This window comes from Sebastes fasciatus, chromosome 3, assembly GCF_043250625.1.
Source record: "Sebastes fasciatus isolate fSebFas1 chromosome 3, fSebFas1.pri, whole genome shotgun sequence".
Lineage (NCBI taxonomy): Eukaryota > Metazoa > Chordata > Actinopteri > Perciformes > Sebastidae > Sebastes > Sebastes fasciatus.
In genome coordinates, this window is record NC_133797.1 from 1,839,057 (window position 1) to 1,854,464 (window position 15,408).

The window sequence follows — 15,408 nt, forward strand, 5'->3', positions numbered from 1 at the left end:
CTCTCTCAGTGCTTATATGTCGAGGCTTTATGGGGGAAAATTGTAATCAATTTACTTTCTGTGCCTGCAAAGGTAGGCGTAACCCCAGCGTTTCATCGTGTAATATTGTCAGTCATGATTGTTCATGAAAGAGGCTTGATCTTTGTGTCTTATGTATATCAAGTGTAAAATGATCCTTTAGGCCGTCTGGATCTATTTTAGTCCGTCCGCTTCTACACAAAGCAGTTTCTGGAGCGCAAATGCATTTGTTCTGCAGAAATATAGTCTGTCAGAGATTAGAAGCCCTACACCGGGAGGCTATTAGCTGAGTGTAGTAAACTGACCACCTAAAGCGATTGTGGCGTCAAAATACGATGCAGGATTATCTGGCCATGGTTCATCCGCTTCCCGGCTGAAGCAGTCGTAGAATAACCCACCGGTCTCAAAGGGTTATATTATAATAGTGGATTCCTTTATTATGTGGTAACACAAAGCAATGTTCGTCAAAACAGTTAAATGTCACATTTAAAAGACTTTTAGCGTTTCTACTCAAAACTTTCTGATAAATCCTGAATATGGTTGGAAAGTTCTTCCACAATGACAGCCACTTTGGCAAAGACCCCCAGTCATCTTTCAGCTGTCCTGGTATTTTCTATTAATGTAATTGGCTGATATATCCAAGTGTTTTGGGACCCATCTGCCAACGTGGCTAAGGGACAGAATAAATAGTTTTCTGTCTTTGTGTGTGTTTACTGCTGTTACAGGAATTGTATTAATGCCTTGTCATTCCTTTAAAATGCTCTTGACCCTGGCTGCTGCTGCTGCTGCATCATGGGTGATTATGGTGATGCAGACTCTCTCTCAGCTAAAGAAAATCCACTTCAAGGTCAAGCTTAAGATCAACATTTATCGAACAGAAACCCCTGCAAGGATCTACAAATTTGCCTTTCCCCAATAATGTTTCAGTCGAGGCTCAATGAATGTATTCATGAGCTAACCACACCGGGGAGTGGAACTTCATTCCATAAAACACAATGTGATGGCAAATGTTATATTTTCTGCTGAAAATCGCAGGTGCACCCACTGGAAACAGATTAAAATGTCTTAAAAACAAATAAACAATAAATGTTTGCATGTAAGATGTTGCATGGGAGTTGCAGTTTAAGTTGAAACACTTATAGCAGTTGAAGTGTCAGCTGATTTTGAAGCACTGAAAAAGTTTTGAAGTGTCTGTTGAAGTGTAAGAGCTGAAAGCCCTTGAAATTTGAATTTCAAGTTTAAGCCCTGTAGGCAGTTGAATAGTCAATGTTGCTTGTAAACATTGAAAGCAGTTGAACTGAACGTTGAAGAGTAAGAGCCGAAAGCAGGTGAAATGTCAGCAGAAGAGTGAGAGCTAAAATGTCAGATGATTTGTAAACAATGAAAGCAATTGAAACTTCCGTTGAAGTTGAAGTACGTGTACTATAAACAGATAAAGTATCTGTTGGTGGGTCAACGTCAGTTGAAGAATAAAAATCAGTTGAAGTGTCTGTTGATATGTTGATGCTGAAAGTAAATTAGTTGAAGCAGAACAGCCCAGTTGCATTCGGTCAGAGCAAGTGAGGATGTACAACGAGTGAAGTGATGTAGTATCTCGAGTGACCGTTCTTGAGAGTTTTGTGGTATAAATAACGAATATAACTAGCAAAAAGGGTGGGTGGGACCGGTGGTGGATGGGTTAAACAAACACAGGACTTTCACAGGGGGCCACTGTTCGTGTCTTGTGTAAAACCTTTTGTTATGTAAAGTTACGTAAGAAGTTGTTCCGATTGTTACTTTGTTACGTTATGTTGTTCCGTTATGTTGTTACGTTGCGTTTTGTTGCGTTATGTTGTTCCGTTATGTTGCTCCGTTATGTTGTTCCGTTGCGTTTTCTTGCGTTGTTGTGTTGTTGTGTTCCGATTGTTACTTTGTTCCGTTTTGTTGTTCCGTTGCATTTTCTTGCGTTGTTGTGTTGCGTTGTTGCGTTCCGTTGTTCCGTTCCGTTGTTCCGTTACATTGTTCCGTTATGTTGTTCCGTTGCGTTTTGTTGCGTAGTTGTGTTGTTGTGTTCCGTACCGTTGTTCTGTACCGTTGTTACGTTATGTTGTTACGTTATGTTGTTACGTTGTGTTGCGTTGTTTCGTTGTTATGCTATGTTGCTACGTTAGGTTATGTTACGTTGTTGTGTTGCCTTGTTTCGTTGTATCGTTACGTTGTTACATTGCATTGTTACTTTGTTGCGTTGTGCTGTTACGTTGTGCCGTTGCGTTGAGCCGTTGCGTTACGCTGTTACACAAACCATGCTTTCTTTTCTAACCTTAACCAAGTAGTTTTGTTGCCTAAACCTAATTAGTCATTTCACGTTAACGTTAACCACGTGGCATTGTGCGTTTCTGAAACCGGGATATGAGGCTGAAACGTATTTATAAATCGTCTTTTTGGTTCAGAAATATTTGACATATCCTGTGGTTTGCAGAAACGTACAATGCCAACATTTTTTCTGGCGACTGGGTTTAGTCGTGTTCAAAGCAGTTGAATGATTGTTGAAAGCATGTCAAATGTCTGTGATGCAATCCTTCCTGAGATAAACAAAGTCCACTTCGAGGTCTACCTTGAGAGCAGTTTAAGCAGCTGAAGCATCAGTTGAATTTGAGTGTCTGTCAAAGTGTAAGAGTTAAATGCTGTTGGAATTTTAGTTTCATGTTGAAGCCCTGTAGGCAGTTGAATTGTCAGTCTGAATACTCCCACAGAAAGCCAAAGAATGTCCACTAAGTCAAGCGTCAGACAAAAATTTGTTGAACCTGCGAATTAGAGGACCTACAACTTCATCTTTCCCCAGTAATATTTCAGTCAAGGCTCAATGAATTTATTCATAAGCAGAACACGGAGGAGTTGAACCTCTTTAGATAAAACAGAATGTGATAATAAGACAAAATGTGGCGTGTATACGAGCAGAAATTATGCAGCATGACATGGCATGATAAACATTTGAGGACCTAGAGGTTTTCTTAATGAAGGAAATAAGTGTGGAAAAACAAAGATAACAGCTGCCCATTGTGAGGGGCTTTTCTGAAGTGCCTCATGGTAAAAATAGCAGAAGAACAAATCATGTTATTCTGATTTATTTTGCTTTCACCACTTGACGCTTGAGTAATTTAAATGCAGGAACAGCCACATCTCTTGGATGTAAATGGCTGGTGCTACAGCAACAGGTCATCTGAGTGAACTGATAATGCACTAACTCGAACTGGGCCACTGAAAGGCAGATATGATGAAGCACTTTTCTCCTTGCTGTCTTTAGTGCACGGCGCTGCATCTCACAGCAGCAACAACAAAGCAACGAGTGGGTTATCTTCTGCAGTCAGCTTAAAAAAGAGTCAATGCACACAAACACACGGACACCCACACGGTTTCATTTCTTTTCTCAAGCGACCTCTTTGTGACCTTCACTGCCGTTGGACATTTCACTTATTGGCAGTTATCTTTCCCTCTCCGCTGTTTGACCGTGGTAAAAATCAGTGACTCTCTCTCCTGCACCCACTCGCTCTGCATCACCTTCCCTCATGCTCTCTCATGTTTCCATGCACATAACCAAAGCCAGGAATGCACTGTGACATTAAGTATCACAATTTTATTACAAAAATTAAATTTTTCATCTCTCAGTTTTGCCATGCTTGGAGCATATAACAATACAGTAAAAAACCCGGACCCAGAGAAGATAGTAAAGCAGATTTCAACAATGCTTTCACAGCACTCTGTCATTCATGCTGTTACTATACACATACTGTAACATTCCTAATACAGAGTAGTACAAACACCTGCCAAAACACATCATGTCAGATAACAAACTGTAATTAAATTACATTTACCAGAGAAACAAGGAACTCAACCCAGCTCAGAAAGGAAAACAGAAACCAATAAACATTGAAATTTGCAACTTAAAACATACTGAATGTGCTGAATATTTGTACCAGCCCAAGGCACCCAGGCTTCGTAGCAATGTTGGCAAGTTAACGACATTCTTACAGAAACACTTGAAGCGAACGACAATTACAAATTGACTTGTACCACAGTCTGACTTTGCAGTGTCCTTCAACATACCCTCCTCTCCTGGCGATCTCTTCGTCAGTCACAGTGCAAGTTCCGGAGGGGCGGGGCAGAGTGAAGGTAAGGAGGATTGGGGTTGGGGGGCTGGTTCGCAGGGAGCTGTACCGGCGTCAGACATCACTTCACAGCGCCAAACACTGACAAGAATTGGATGGACAGCGTAATCTCCCACTTTCCAGAGGGAAGGGGGTGGGAGCGGTTATATAATTCCTCACTTGGATTGTGAATTGTCCAAACATAAGGCGCAGATTGCCAGCTGCCAGTCCAAGTCGAAATAAGCCAAAACAAAAAGCTCAGGTGTGCTTTCAACTGAACGTGAAAAAAAGGAGAAACAGATACCAATACTTTCTCACTGAGGTTTCCAAGACGATTTTTTTTTTCCTCAAGATGAAAAGTGTTGTTTTGCACATAAATACCTAAGAATGATAGAAATCCCAGATTTAAGCTTACCAACAACTCAAATAGTCTCTAACAAACGTCAAATGAAGACAGAACGACAAAAGCTCAGAAGTACAGAGAGGCCTTTCTTGGACGGTAAACTGCAGTTCAGTTGAGCGAACGGCAAGGCTCGAATGTCCATTTGGTCGTCCCGCCAAATATTTCGATGTTGCTCTCCGTCCAGGAGAAGACGTTGCCAGCCGGTGCTTTGCTGTTGCAGGTCGCCAAGTTGTAGATCTCCGCGATAGAAAGTTTTCTATTCCAGATATTCAAGTTCGCTAGTTCGCCGACGAAAGCTTGTGTCGCATCAAAGCCTCCTCCCAACGTGTCCTGTGGAACAATGCAGACAGGAGTTAATCATCAGAGTGTTAGTTATCTGCTCAAAGGAGTTGTCCTGTGAGGAATCCTTAGATTGATGTGCATTTGAGCACAAGATGATAAGCTGTTGTTATAAGTGACACAACGCAGTCTCACAGGAAGGCGTAGAAATACCACGACATTTCAAGGACATTCCGTGTGTCACAAGGACGCATTTTTGCGTGTCATTTGTACACCATGCAAATGTCCTCAGTTAGGTTTAGGCAAGAAAACCACTTAGTTAGGGTAAGGGAAAACATCATGGTTAGGCTTAAAATAAGTAAGTAAACTAAGTAAAACACGTACGGAAACAACGTAACACTAATATGGAAAACACGCCACAAACGTCAATAAAAAACGTGGTAATCATCACGTGACAAAGGTCTCCAGGTTAAGTCCCGTGTTTGTTGGGCCCGCCCACCATAAGTGGTCTTTCTCGTTTTTTATACTACGTCACTAACTCGTACCGTAGCATTTATACGTGGATGCGTTTAAATTGCAGTCAGAACAGGATACATGGCGTACAAATGACACGCAGAAATCAAAAAAGTTGTACTTATTGCATGCTAAAGACCTTGTGCATTATCGTGGCATTTATATGCTTTCTCTTGCCAACGGGCAGAATGACATCACCTGACAGAACTTTTGTTCTTAGGCTTTGGTTAAAAAATGTGAGCACATTTTTTTTATTTAATTTTGTTTTGCTGAACTCCAGTCTGGGAACCGTTTAATTTATATAAATATGCATACATGACGTGATTTTATTCCTATAAATAGAGGTGTCATAGTGGATATGTCTCGCTCTGTGCAACAAAGTGATTTTCTCTGTAAAATCTCGAATGTTTCAGGCCAAATTGAAGAAGCACTGTTATTGTTTTCCAATCCTTGGATGATACATTACACACTAATTTGACTGGGAAGCCTTAAAGCTGCAGTAGGCAGAATGTTTCTGGCATCATTGGGCAAAAATTCCATAATAACCTTTCAGCATATTGTAATTTAAGTGTTGTGCGAGATAACTAGACTTCTGCACCTCCTCATGGCTCTGTTTTCAGGCTTTAGAACATCTAGCATGTGACGGGAGACTTTGACCAATCACAGGTCATTTCAGAGAGAGAGCGTTCCTATTGGCTGTTCATTCAACAGAGGCAGCTGTCAATCAATCGCAAACTCTGATCAAACGGTCAAACTAGGCAGCGCTGATCAAATATGAATCAATATTCTGTTACTGTAATGTCTATTTCTCTCCTCAGATGTTTCCAGAATCATCTTGTAGTGTACTGTTTAGCTGTAAAATGAGAAAGAGTGCTCCAGCTGGTGGGCGGAGCTTGGTATTTCCTCAACTGATCTAAACATGGCTGCTGGGTCACAAACTTTCTAATTTTACAGCAAAACAGTACACTACAAGATGATTCTGAGAACATCTGAGGAGAGAAATAGTCATTACAGTAACAGATATTGATTCATATTTGATCAGCGCTGCCTAGTTTGACCGTTTGATCAGAGTTCAGGAGTGATTGACAGCTGCTCAGAGAAGGCAAGGCTCCAGATCAGCTCTGATTGGTTGTTTTCCTCCAGTCTGTGAAATCTTGAACATGCAGTTAGGAGCACCGGAGGACACAGAGGCACATGACCTTTTCAGATTACCTGTCTCATGTACTACTGTCAGGATATAGTGACCGTTTTATATAAATAACTTTTTTAATCATATTTGCTCCGATCCTGCCTACTGCTGCTTTAATTGGCCACCTCTTCAATTTCTCCACAGTCTCATTTCATACATTTTCCCACCTTTCATTTTTGTCAAAAAATCAAATACATGATGTTATTTTCTAAATCTGTGGTGGATGAAGGTGCAGAAGTTGCAATCCCTGATATGAATATGAGTACCCACCTGTTCCTGCCCCAGGACCAGTACTCCCTCTGGTTTGATGGGGTGGTACGGTGCCAGATTCTCTCCGTTGCCCCGCATCACTCCATCCTGGAAAGCCTCCCACATCCCGTCACGGGTGGTCCACGTGATGCACAGGTGATGCCATTTCCCGTCATTGATGAGGAACGGCAGTTTTGCAACCTGCAGCAGAGACGTTGCAAAAACAAAAAGTCACGTCTCTTTTTCTCTGTCTCTCTCTTTCACACTTCAGTAGCAGCAGAGTGAAACTCCTCGCTCCCACAGCTTCTCTTCTTCCTGTCACCTATCTGTTCCTCTATAAAAACACCCCTCTGTTGCTCACCTCACCACCTACTTTTATTCCAATTCCAGTTCTGGCACATGAGAAGGTTACTCAGTCATCCAGCTACAGAGTTGTATCACTGTTTCCTGCTGCTGCACCCACTGGAAGCTGCTCTGCACATTAACATGGACATGTGACATCACCATGATCATCAGCTGTCCGTTACCTTGTCATTGATGAGAATCTCCATCGGGTTGTTGCCCCACTCGATGAGCACCAGCTCGTTGGCCTGGCCCGGCACGGCGTAGGAGAAGGGCGTCCCGACGCCGGGTGACGCGTTGGACTTGATCCACAGACACACACTGAAGGAGTACATCTCCGGCAGGCTCCTCTTGGCCTTGGCGTACATGTAGTTGGTTCTCAGCGGGAAGGTGAGCTGGAACTTATCCGTCGGCCTGCCGTCTTTACCTGCACATGAGATGACACTTATTAGCGAGCACTTCTCAGCATTTTGTTTCTGTATTTTAGAGATTAAGAGGAGGGTAACTCTTCATAAAGCCACATATATATTTTTATGGACTCATGATGATGATTATGGGATTGATATGATTACATTCAAGTCAGTTGATGAAAAGGAACGTGTTTGAAAACTGAATAGTATTTTTTTCTCCACAATATTAAAATATCTGATCAAATATGAAACAGTTATTTTCTGTCTGTTGTCTGTGTGGGAGGGCTCTGTAACGTACGCACGCGCAATTGCACGTGTTGAAAAGCTGAATAAAGCCTTGACATGTTCTCCAAAAACGCGCCAGTGCGCGGCAAACCCTGCAAACTTTCCCTCCCTATGATGACCTCTACATTTATATATATTCTATATATTTATTCTATATATATATTCTATAGGCTCCCGTGCACGTTCTTTACTCCGGTTCTGGCTTTAAAAACATAAAGTCAGCGAAGCAAAAAGTGCAACCAGGTCTTGATATATGCAAAGCAATGCAGCTCTCCTCTCCTCCCTCACACGCACTATCTGTGCGCAACGTTATGGTTGCGGCATTGCAAACGCTTCCACATGCACGCTCTCATAGTGAACATTACTATGTGTTTGTTTCTGCAGACAGGCGCCCTCGAGCTCAACACAATGACATGGAATGTAATGTTGTGTAAAAGTCCCGTTCAGTGCCTGCGCGCCCTCTCACGCACCTTTCTCCAGGTCGGTGATCCGGTGGTGCAGAGAGGTGAGCGTGGTCTCCACTCGGTTCCGCTGCTCGGTGTCGTTCCTGGCGCCTGGTTTGGTCTCCTCTATGGTGTTGACCCGGGACAGAACCTGCTTCTCCATGTCGTCGATCTTGTTCTGGAGCAGGTCTTTCAGGCTGTTCGCCTGCACCGTGTTGTTGGTGCCTCGGCTGTACTGCTGCAGGGACACAGGGACACAGACACTGAGGTTAGAGGAGGGACACACCGGGGTTAGAGGACGGAGACATACACCGGGGTTAGAGGATACACACATCGGGGTTAGAGGACGGAGACACACACCGGGGTTAGAGGAGACACAACGGAGACACCCACCGGGTTAGAGGAGACACACACCGGGATTAGAGGAGACACACACCGGGGTTAGAAGACGGAGACACACACCGGGATTAGAGTAGACACACACCGGGGTTAGAGGAGACACACACCGGGGTTAGAGGACGGAGACACACACCGGGGTTAGGTTAGAGGACGGAGACACACACCGGGGTTAGAGGAGACACAACGGACTCTTTAAACTCCCTTAAACATCTTCCTCTACTCCTACTGGACCCTTACTCTCTCTCTGTGTGTGTGTGTGTGTGTGTGTGTGTGTGTGTGTGTGTGTGTGTGTGTGTGTGTGTGTGTGTGTGTGTGTGTGTGTGTGTGCTCTGCGCCACAGTATTCAGAAGCCCCTGGTTTACTTTACCCGCTGCTTCTCTGCTGTTCTGTTAATTAAAAGAAGAACTAAAACACATGGAGCTCCGAGCACAAACTGCCCTCATCCTCAACAGTACCGCAGCAGCAGCTCGTCAGAGGCTTCAGCCTCCTTCTACCGTTTCAGCCTCCTTCTACCGGTTCAGCCTCCTTCTACCGTTCAGCCTCCTTCTACCGGATTCTTTGATGAACTTGTGCCCCTTTAACGCGCTGCCCTCCTGTGCTTGCCTACCTCCAGATTCTCCAGTCTCTGTTTGAGAGTCTGTAGCGTGTGTCCCAGCTGGGTGAGAGTGTCCGTGGTCCCCCGGGACACGTCCCCCATGGTGTTCTTCACCCCCGGCCGTCTCCCTCCGGGTCCCGCCGCCGCCGGGAGGCTCTGGCTCTCGCAGCGGCTCAGCTTGGACGTTAGTTCCCTGATGGTCTCCTTCTGGTTCATGATGGTCTCCTTCTGCTGCAGCACGGTCTCCCGCAGCTGCATCACCGTTGTCTTCAGGTCCTCCGCCGGACCGCTGTTCTGCATCGTGGCCGCGCACAGGTCCATATCCTTGGGCACCGACGTGCAAATAAACTGCGTCTGTCCGAAGTCCTGCGCGGAGCTCTCCGCAACCAGCAGGCAACAAAGTAGAAAAAGTTTCCACGAGGATCCGTCCATGGTTCCAGTCACGCACCGCGCCGTGCGTGAGACAGAGAGAGAGAGAGAGAATCTGTTCAGCACCACGGAGCTGTCCACTGAAGCTGTCCACTGTGCACTGTGCGCTCCTGTCTCTGGGAGCTCTTTATATAGCGGCTGCTCTGCCTCAGTGAGGGAGGCAGCAGGCAGCAGGCAGCGGGTTCTGATGAACCTCCTCAGTCCAGCCCCTTAGTTAAGGTCGTCCTCGCTGTTTGTAAAGCACCCACACACACACACACACACACAGTCAGCCTCTACAGGAGCACAGAGCGCATGCACGACTGTATCTGGGCTTTATGGAGGAAAAGGAAAGTGTGCAATATCAGACATGATGTAGACTATTCACACCACAAAACCTCCTTATATCCTTCATATGGCTTTATCAGAGTTAGCCTACTGAGACTCTTTGGTATCACTGATGAGTTTAATGAAGTCAGATTCTGACTGCGGTACTTTTACTACTCTACTTACAATGAGCCTCTAGGCCACATAACACAATGTTAGCCTACTTCTACTTTGCCTCTGTACTTTTACTTTTTTGCAAATATGTTTATTGAAATTTTTCACATAACATAAAGAACATACACTTCATATTGCACAAAAAAGGCAAACTTCAACACACCACATAAAGGCACTGTGACTATAATGTAAGTAAAACAAATGCTGTCATATTTGCTGACAAGGTACTAAGATCATATCTCGGTGGAAAAGAAATCGGACTAATTATTAACAAAACCACTCAAAATTCTAGAATGAAATATAAAGAAAAAATAATATATATACTGGGAAAAGAAAGTTTGGAAACTTGTGTTTGGTGGATTATTTCTCTGTTGTTACAATGCTAATGGTCATTGTATTCTACATCATTGGAAAGCCTGTTTATTTACCTTCACAATGATGTCCAACTTGTAAGGATCATGCATTTGTGGGATGAGCAGCATAGCTGATTATGTGGGTAGCGCCCAAAATTGCCAAAATGCTCTGCCAATGGTAAACAGTGTATTCTCCTGTTGGTACTGAGACTCTTGTTTTGAGTTGTTTGGTGGGTTGGATGATTGAACTCTCTATCAGTAACAAGGAACAAACATGACATATTGGCAATTTTAGACTTTATTCATTTAATACACCGTCAGGAGCCTCAGTAGCGGTGGAAGATCCATACGCAGCCACAACAGCCTGGCACCTCCTCCTCATGCTGGTCACCAACCTGGTCACACGTTGCTGTGGGATGGCGTTCCATTCCTCAACCAGGATTGGTTGCAGGTCAGCCAGCATGGTTGTGTTGGTCACTCTAACACGTACAGCACGCCCAAGCTGATCCCACAAGTGTTGAATTGAGTTGAGGTGTGGACTCTTGGCAGGCCGTTCCATTCTCTCTACTCCCACATTGTGGAGGTAGTCTGTGATAACCCTGGCTCTGTGGGGGCGAGCGTTGTCATCTTGGAGGATGAAGTTAGGTCCCAGATTGTGGAGATATGGGATCGCCACTGGCTGCAGAATCTCATCCCGATATCTCCCTGCATTGAGATGGCCTTCAATGATGACAAGCCTTGTTTTGCCAGTGAGGGAGATGCCCCCCCCCCACACCATGACACTGCCCCCACTAGAAAGCTGTTACTCCATCGGTGCAACAATCAGCATAGCGTTCTCCGCGTCGTCTCCATACTTTGACCCTGCCGTCTAACTTTGGCAGACAGAACCTAGACTCATCACTGAACATGACATTCCCCCACATGTTCAGGTTCCATTGTCTGTGTTGTCGACACCAGCGCAAACGGGCCAGAAGGTGAAGGGCAGTCATTGCAGGCTTCCTGGTAGCCTTATGAGAATACACTGTTTACCATTGGCAGAGCATTTTGGAACATTTTTCTTGGGCGCTACCCACATAATCAGCTGTGCTGCTCATCCCACAAATGCATGATCCTTACAAGTTGGACATCATTGTGAAGGTAAATAAACAGGCTCTCCAACGATGTAAAATACAATGATAATTAGCATTGTAACAACAGAGAAATAATCCACCAAACACAAGTTTCCGAACTTTTTTTTCCAGTTTATATATATATATATATATATATTTTTTTTTTCTTAATTTTTCTTGAATGACAAAAAAGATCTAAATTCTAAAATGAAATATATATATATTTCATTTTAGAATTTTGAGCTGTTTTGTTATTAATAAGAGTCAGGTTTTTTTTCTTTTCCACAAAAATGTGATCTTAGTACCTTGTCAGCAAATATGACAGCAGAATGTGCCTTACTTACATTATAGTCACAGTGCAAGTAAAAAAGTAAAAGTACAGAAGCAAAATAGAAGTAGGCTAACATTGTGTTATGTAGTCTAGAGGCTCATTGTAGGTAGAGTGGTATCACTGATGCATTTTTGTTGAAGTTGGTCATAGTGGAGTTGATTTTAGTGTTGTGCTGTTTAAACTGTAAAAACTTTAGTCTCAGACATTTCTGTCCATAGTTAAGTCCTTAAAGTTGTATATTGCTGCAAACAACGTTTTTAATTTATATCAACTTGTTGTGTCTTGAAACAAGAAATTGAAACCACTAGAGTTTTAAAAAGTTGATTTTGATGAACAGGTTGAGTTTGAAAATTGCAATATTTTGTTCACTTTTTATTAAAAAATTAAATTGAAGGACCCCAGACTAAAATGACTTGATAAATGCATAATATTTTAGAAGTTGGTCTTTGATGAAAATAATTAAAAAAAATATAGAAAATAGCAAGAACTGTTAAATGTGGTGGAATTAATATGGAGTAGGCTAAAATATGTAATTCTAAAATATAGAGGAGTGTAAGTAGGCTAGGCCTTTAAAATAGGCTTACCTCAAAATAGGCCTACTCAAAGTAGAATATACACAACGAGGCTGTAAAGGAGGACGAGTTGGCGTGATGATGTTTAGTAGTCTCATTTAGCCACTTGTTAGCAACCGCCTTTTTTAAGACACATCAAGGCTTCAAAATTCACAAATGGGTTATTTATTGATGTATTTTATATCGTAGAACAAAACGTTAAAAACTCTTCAGCTTGTGTTAAAGGGACTATTTGTAACTTTCAGAAATGCTTCTTAACAGCGACACCTGTGGCCGTGAAATCAACGAAAGTCAGCGTCGGGCTCGCGCTTGCTCACTCTCAATATACCTGAACGAGCATCACTCAAAACAGTGAGGCGACACAAGTCAGCTAAAACCACAATATCCCTATATTTCAGCTGCTTGGCAGTAATGTTAGCTGACCAGACGAAGGTCTCTCAATGAACATGATTTAGATCTGATCTTAGTGTTGGCTTTTCCTGCCTAAGTGCAGGCTGAAGCAGCGGGACACTGCAGCGTGTCTCCCTGCTCTCTCCGCCCACAGCTGGAGAGAGCAGAGGAGACACCGGCACCCGGTCGGTAACGAGAAGACAACGTAAATCTCTGTAGAGCTCTGTCACTTCACAAGACACGGGAAACCTCTGTTGGTCTGGAGGAGCTGCAGCAGTTATTTCTGCACAAACGTCCACTGTACATTCACTAGATATTCTCAGAGCTAAACTAACTCTTCTGCAGTGTGGAGTGAGCGCGCGTTCACGTCTAGAGGTGGAGCGAGCTGAGCTATCTGAGTGAAGGAGAGCATTCAGAGGAGGAGGGTACAGCGGCTACACGCGAACGCGCATTGCGAGCGCGCATGTGTGACGACCCGCTACATTTATGCGCGTACAAAGTTACCAATAGTCCCTTTAACCGGGAGACCTTAACTCAGGCATCTAACTAAAAACCCATTGACTTTGAAACGAGGGAACCGGAAGTGCTAAAATGCTAACTAATTTCCGTGTTTTAGGACTCCTGTAGCTCTCTATAAAGTACTCCCATGTTCAATTCAATACACTTAGGGGTTGGACTTCTACAGCCTATGTGGTCTGGTATAGCTTATGGTGGCTAATGTTAGATAACATAAGCAAGGTTTAGGTAGAGCCTAAATATTGCTCCCTAACTCAGCTCAGCTTCATGAATCCTTTAAACGTTCTGCTACTGTTACACTACATTTGGACATTTTCCATCATCCCATTCAGTAGTTACCACTTCTTGCCGCTGTGGCCACTGTTCAGCTAAAGTAGGATTACTTTTAGTAGCCTATTAGGCTTACTTGAGTACATAGCCTACTGAGTTTCCTTCCACACTGGACTTTATATGACAAATTGGGTTTATTTTAAACTCTCATATGCACGTGGCATGAATGTTAAGCATCATGTGGCGAAATTATTGGTCCGCCTTAAATGAAATCAGCTCCACATCTTCCAGAGGAGTCTGTCCCACTGTAGGAGTCCTCATCAACACCCCTCTCTCTCTCTCTCTCTCTCTCTTGTTGTCTTCCACACTTGTGAGTGCAGCAGTGAAGAGTCAGAGACAAAGTAGCTTCAGCTACAGCAGTTATGTTAAACCACTACAAGACTGAGGCGCTAAACGGAAAGTGAAATGTTTCCAGATAACGAAACAGACTGTTACGTCCCTGTCCCCGTCCCCGTCCCCCCCCCCCCACGGCTCTGGCATTAATAAATAAGATACACAGCGAGGGAAGGGGGCCAACCCTCTGACATAGATCATGTTGGGATGATAAATCACCGATGATGGCAGTGACGTAGGAAGGACACACAGCTGCGTGGAAACAGCTTGACCTAAAGTGAACTTCATTTGAACTTCACCTAGATGTTTTATCAGTGCAGTGCAAGGTAAGGATAAGGCGAAACAAAGACTGACAGGAATCAATAATCATTTCACATTTCACACATTTCAGAGTGCACCCAGGACCAACGTTTCCCCTGAAGCAGTATCTATCTTTAGCCTTAGCTTTTATACTTAATAATTGATAGTTTTACTTTTACAAGCCTCTAGAATCAATGTGAAAATGAAGCAATATGAGGAAACAGTACTGTCTCATCACTCACCTGTGACTAGAGGTCCCTATTGATAACTATTGGGTCACAATCCAAAAAGGTAGTAAATCACTGCTTTAAAGCTAGGGTTGGTAATCTTGAGAAACTAGCAAGAGTACGCTACATTTTAAAAATTCTACAAGCTAAAAACCCAGCCAAGTTAACTCTGTTCTGATGAAAGTAGCTAGCAGCACTAGCTCCATAAAGTCACTAAATCTAGAGAGAACGTTGCCAAGTCAGCAACACTGACAGCCCGTCCATCAGGCCTCCCTCCAAAATGATCATTATGAATGTAAACCATGAATATGACAGTTGTTAGTACTCACAGCTGTCAAGCTAGCAGCTTGTGGAAGACTCCGGTGATGTGTGCACGGGCAGAGAGTGATCAGGCAGGCAGGTCGAATTATTACAGTCCTGCGACAGCCACAGATACTGGATTTAGTTCTTATCTTTTTTTCTGTTAAAGCATTTGATTTATTGATTGCTGTTGGGCATGGGCATCAGAAGTAGGGGGGCCCCAAGGGCCGTCTCAGCTGTGTCTCACGTAACCGCAACCTGAACTGCTTATTTATAAACCCGAGGTTGATGCCCAATAAAAAAGCTCTGAATCCTTATCCAGCCATGATCAACCATCGTGTAGTCTTATTCAAATTAAATCAAAGTGACATTCAGCCCGCTACAGTTACATAATGAATCGAAAATATTTTTACACTTCTCAACTGGTGGCGGACTGTCCTCAGTGCGAAGGGTCCGTGGCGATGACGCCACCTCGTTTACCATGCTTCC

The 15,408-nt window shown here is 43.5% G+C and overlaps 1 protein-coding gene across 1 annotated transcript; it reads right to left on the reverse strand.

Annotated features, from left to right (window-relative positions):
• Window positions 1–3,614: 3,614 nt before the first annotated feature.
• LOC141763235 (neuronal pentraxin-1-like) lies at window positions 3,615–9,802 on the reverse strand. The gene is made up of 5 exons (XM_074627764.1): window positions 9,262–9,802; window positions 8,283–8,493; window positions 7,303–7,544; window positions 6,797–6,976; window positions 3,615–4,875 (listed from the first exon to the last, which is right to left on the reverse strand). Exons 1-5 carry the CDS (start codon window positions 9,679–9,681, stop codon window positions 4,654–4,656), a joined length of 1,275 nt encoding a protein of 424 aa, XP_074483865.1. The 5' UTR covers window positions 9,682–9,802; the 3' UTR covers window positions 3,615–4,653.
• Between the last annotated feature and the right edge of the window lie 5,606 nt (window positions 9,803–15,408).

Excerpts from the sequence above, each read along its gene's own strand:
- LOC141763235 (XM_074627764.1), bottom strand. The coding sequence starts at position 9,681 with ATGGACGGATCCTCGTGGAAACTTTTTCTACTTTGTTGCCTGCTGGTT. Across the intron at positions 7,545-8,282 it reads GATCACCGACCTGGAGAAAG|GTAAAGACGGCAGGCCGACG; the intron begins GTGCGTGAGAGG and ends TCTCATGTGCAG. Across the intron at positions 4,876-6,796 it reads TGGTCCTGGGGCAGGAACAG|GACACGTTGGGAGGAGGCTT; the intron begins GTGGGTACTCAT and ends ATTGTTCCACAG.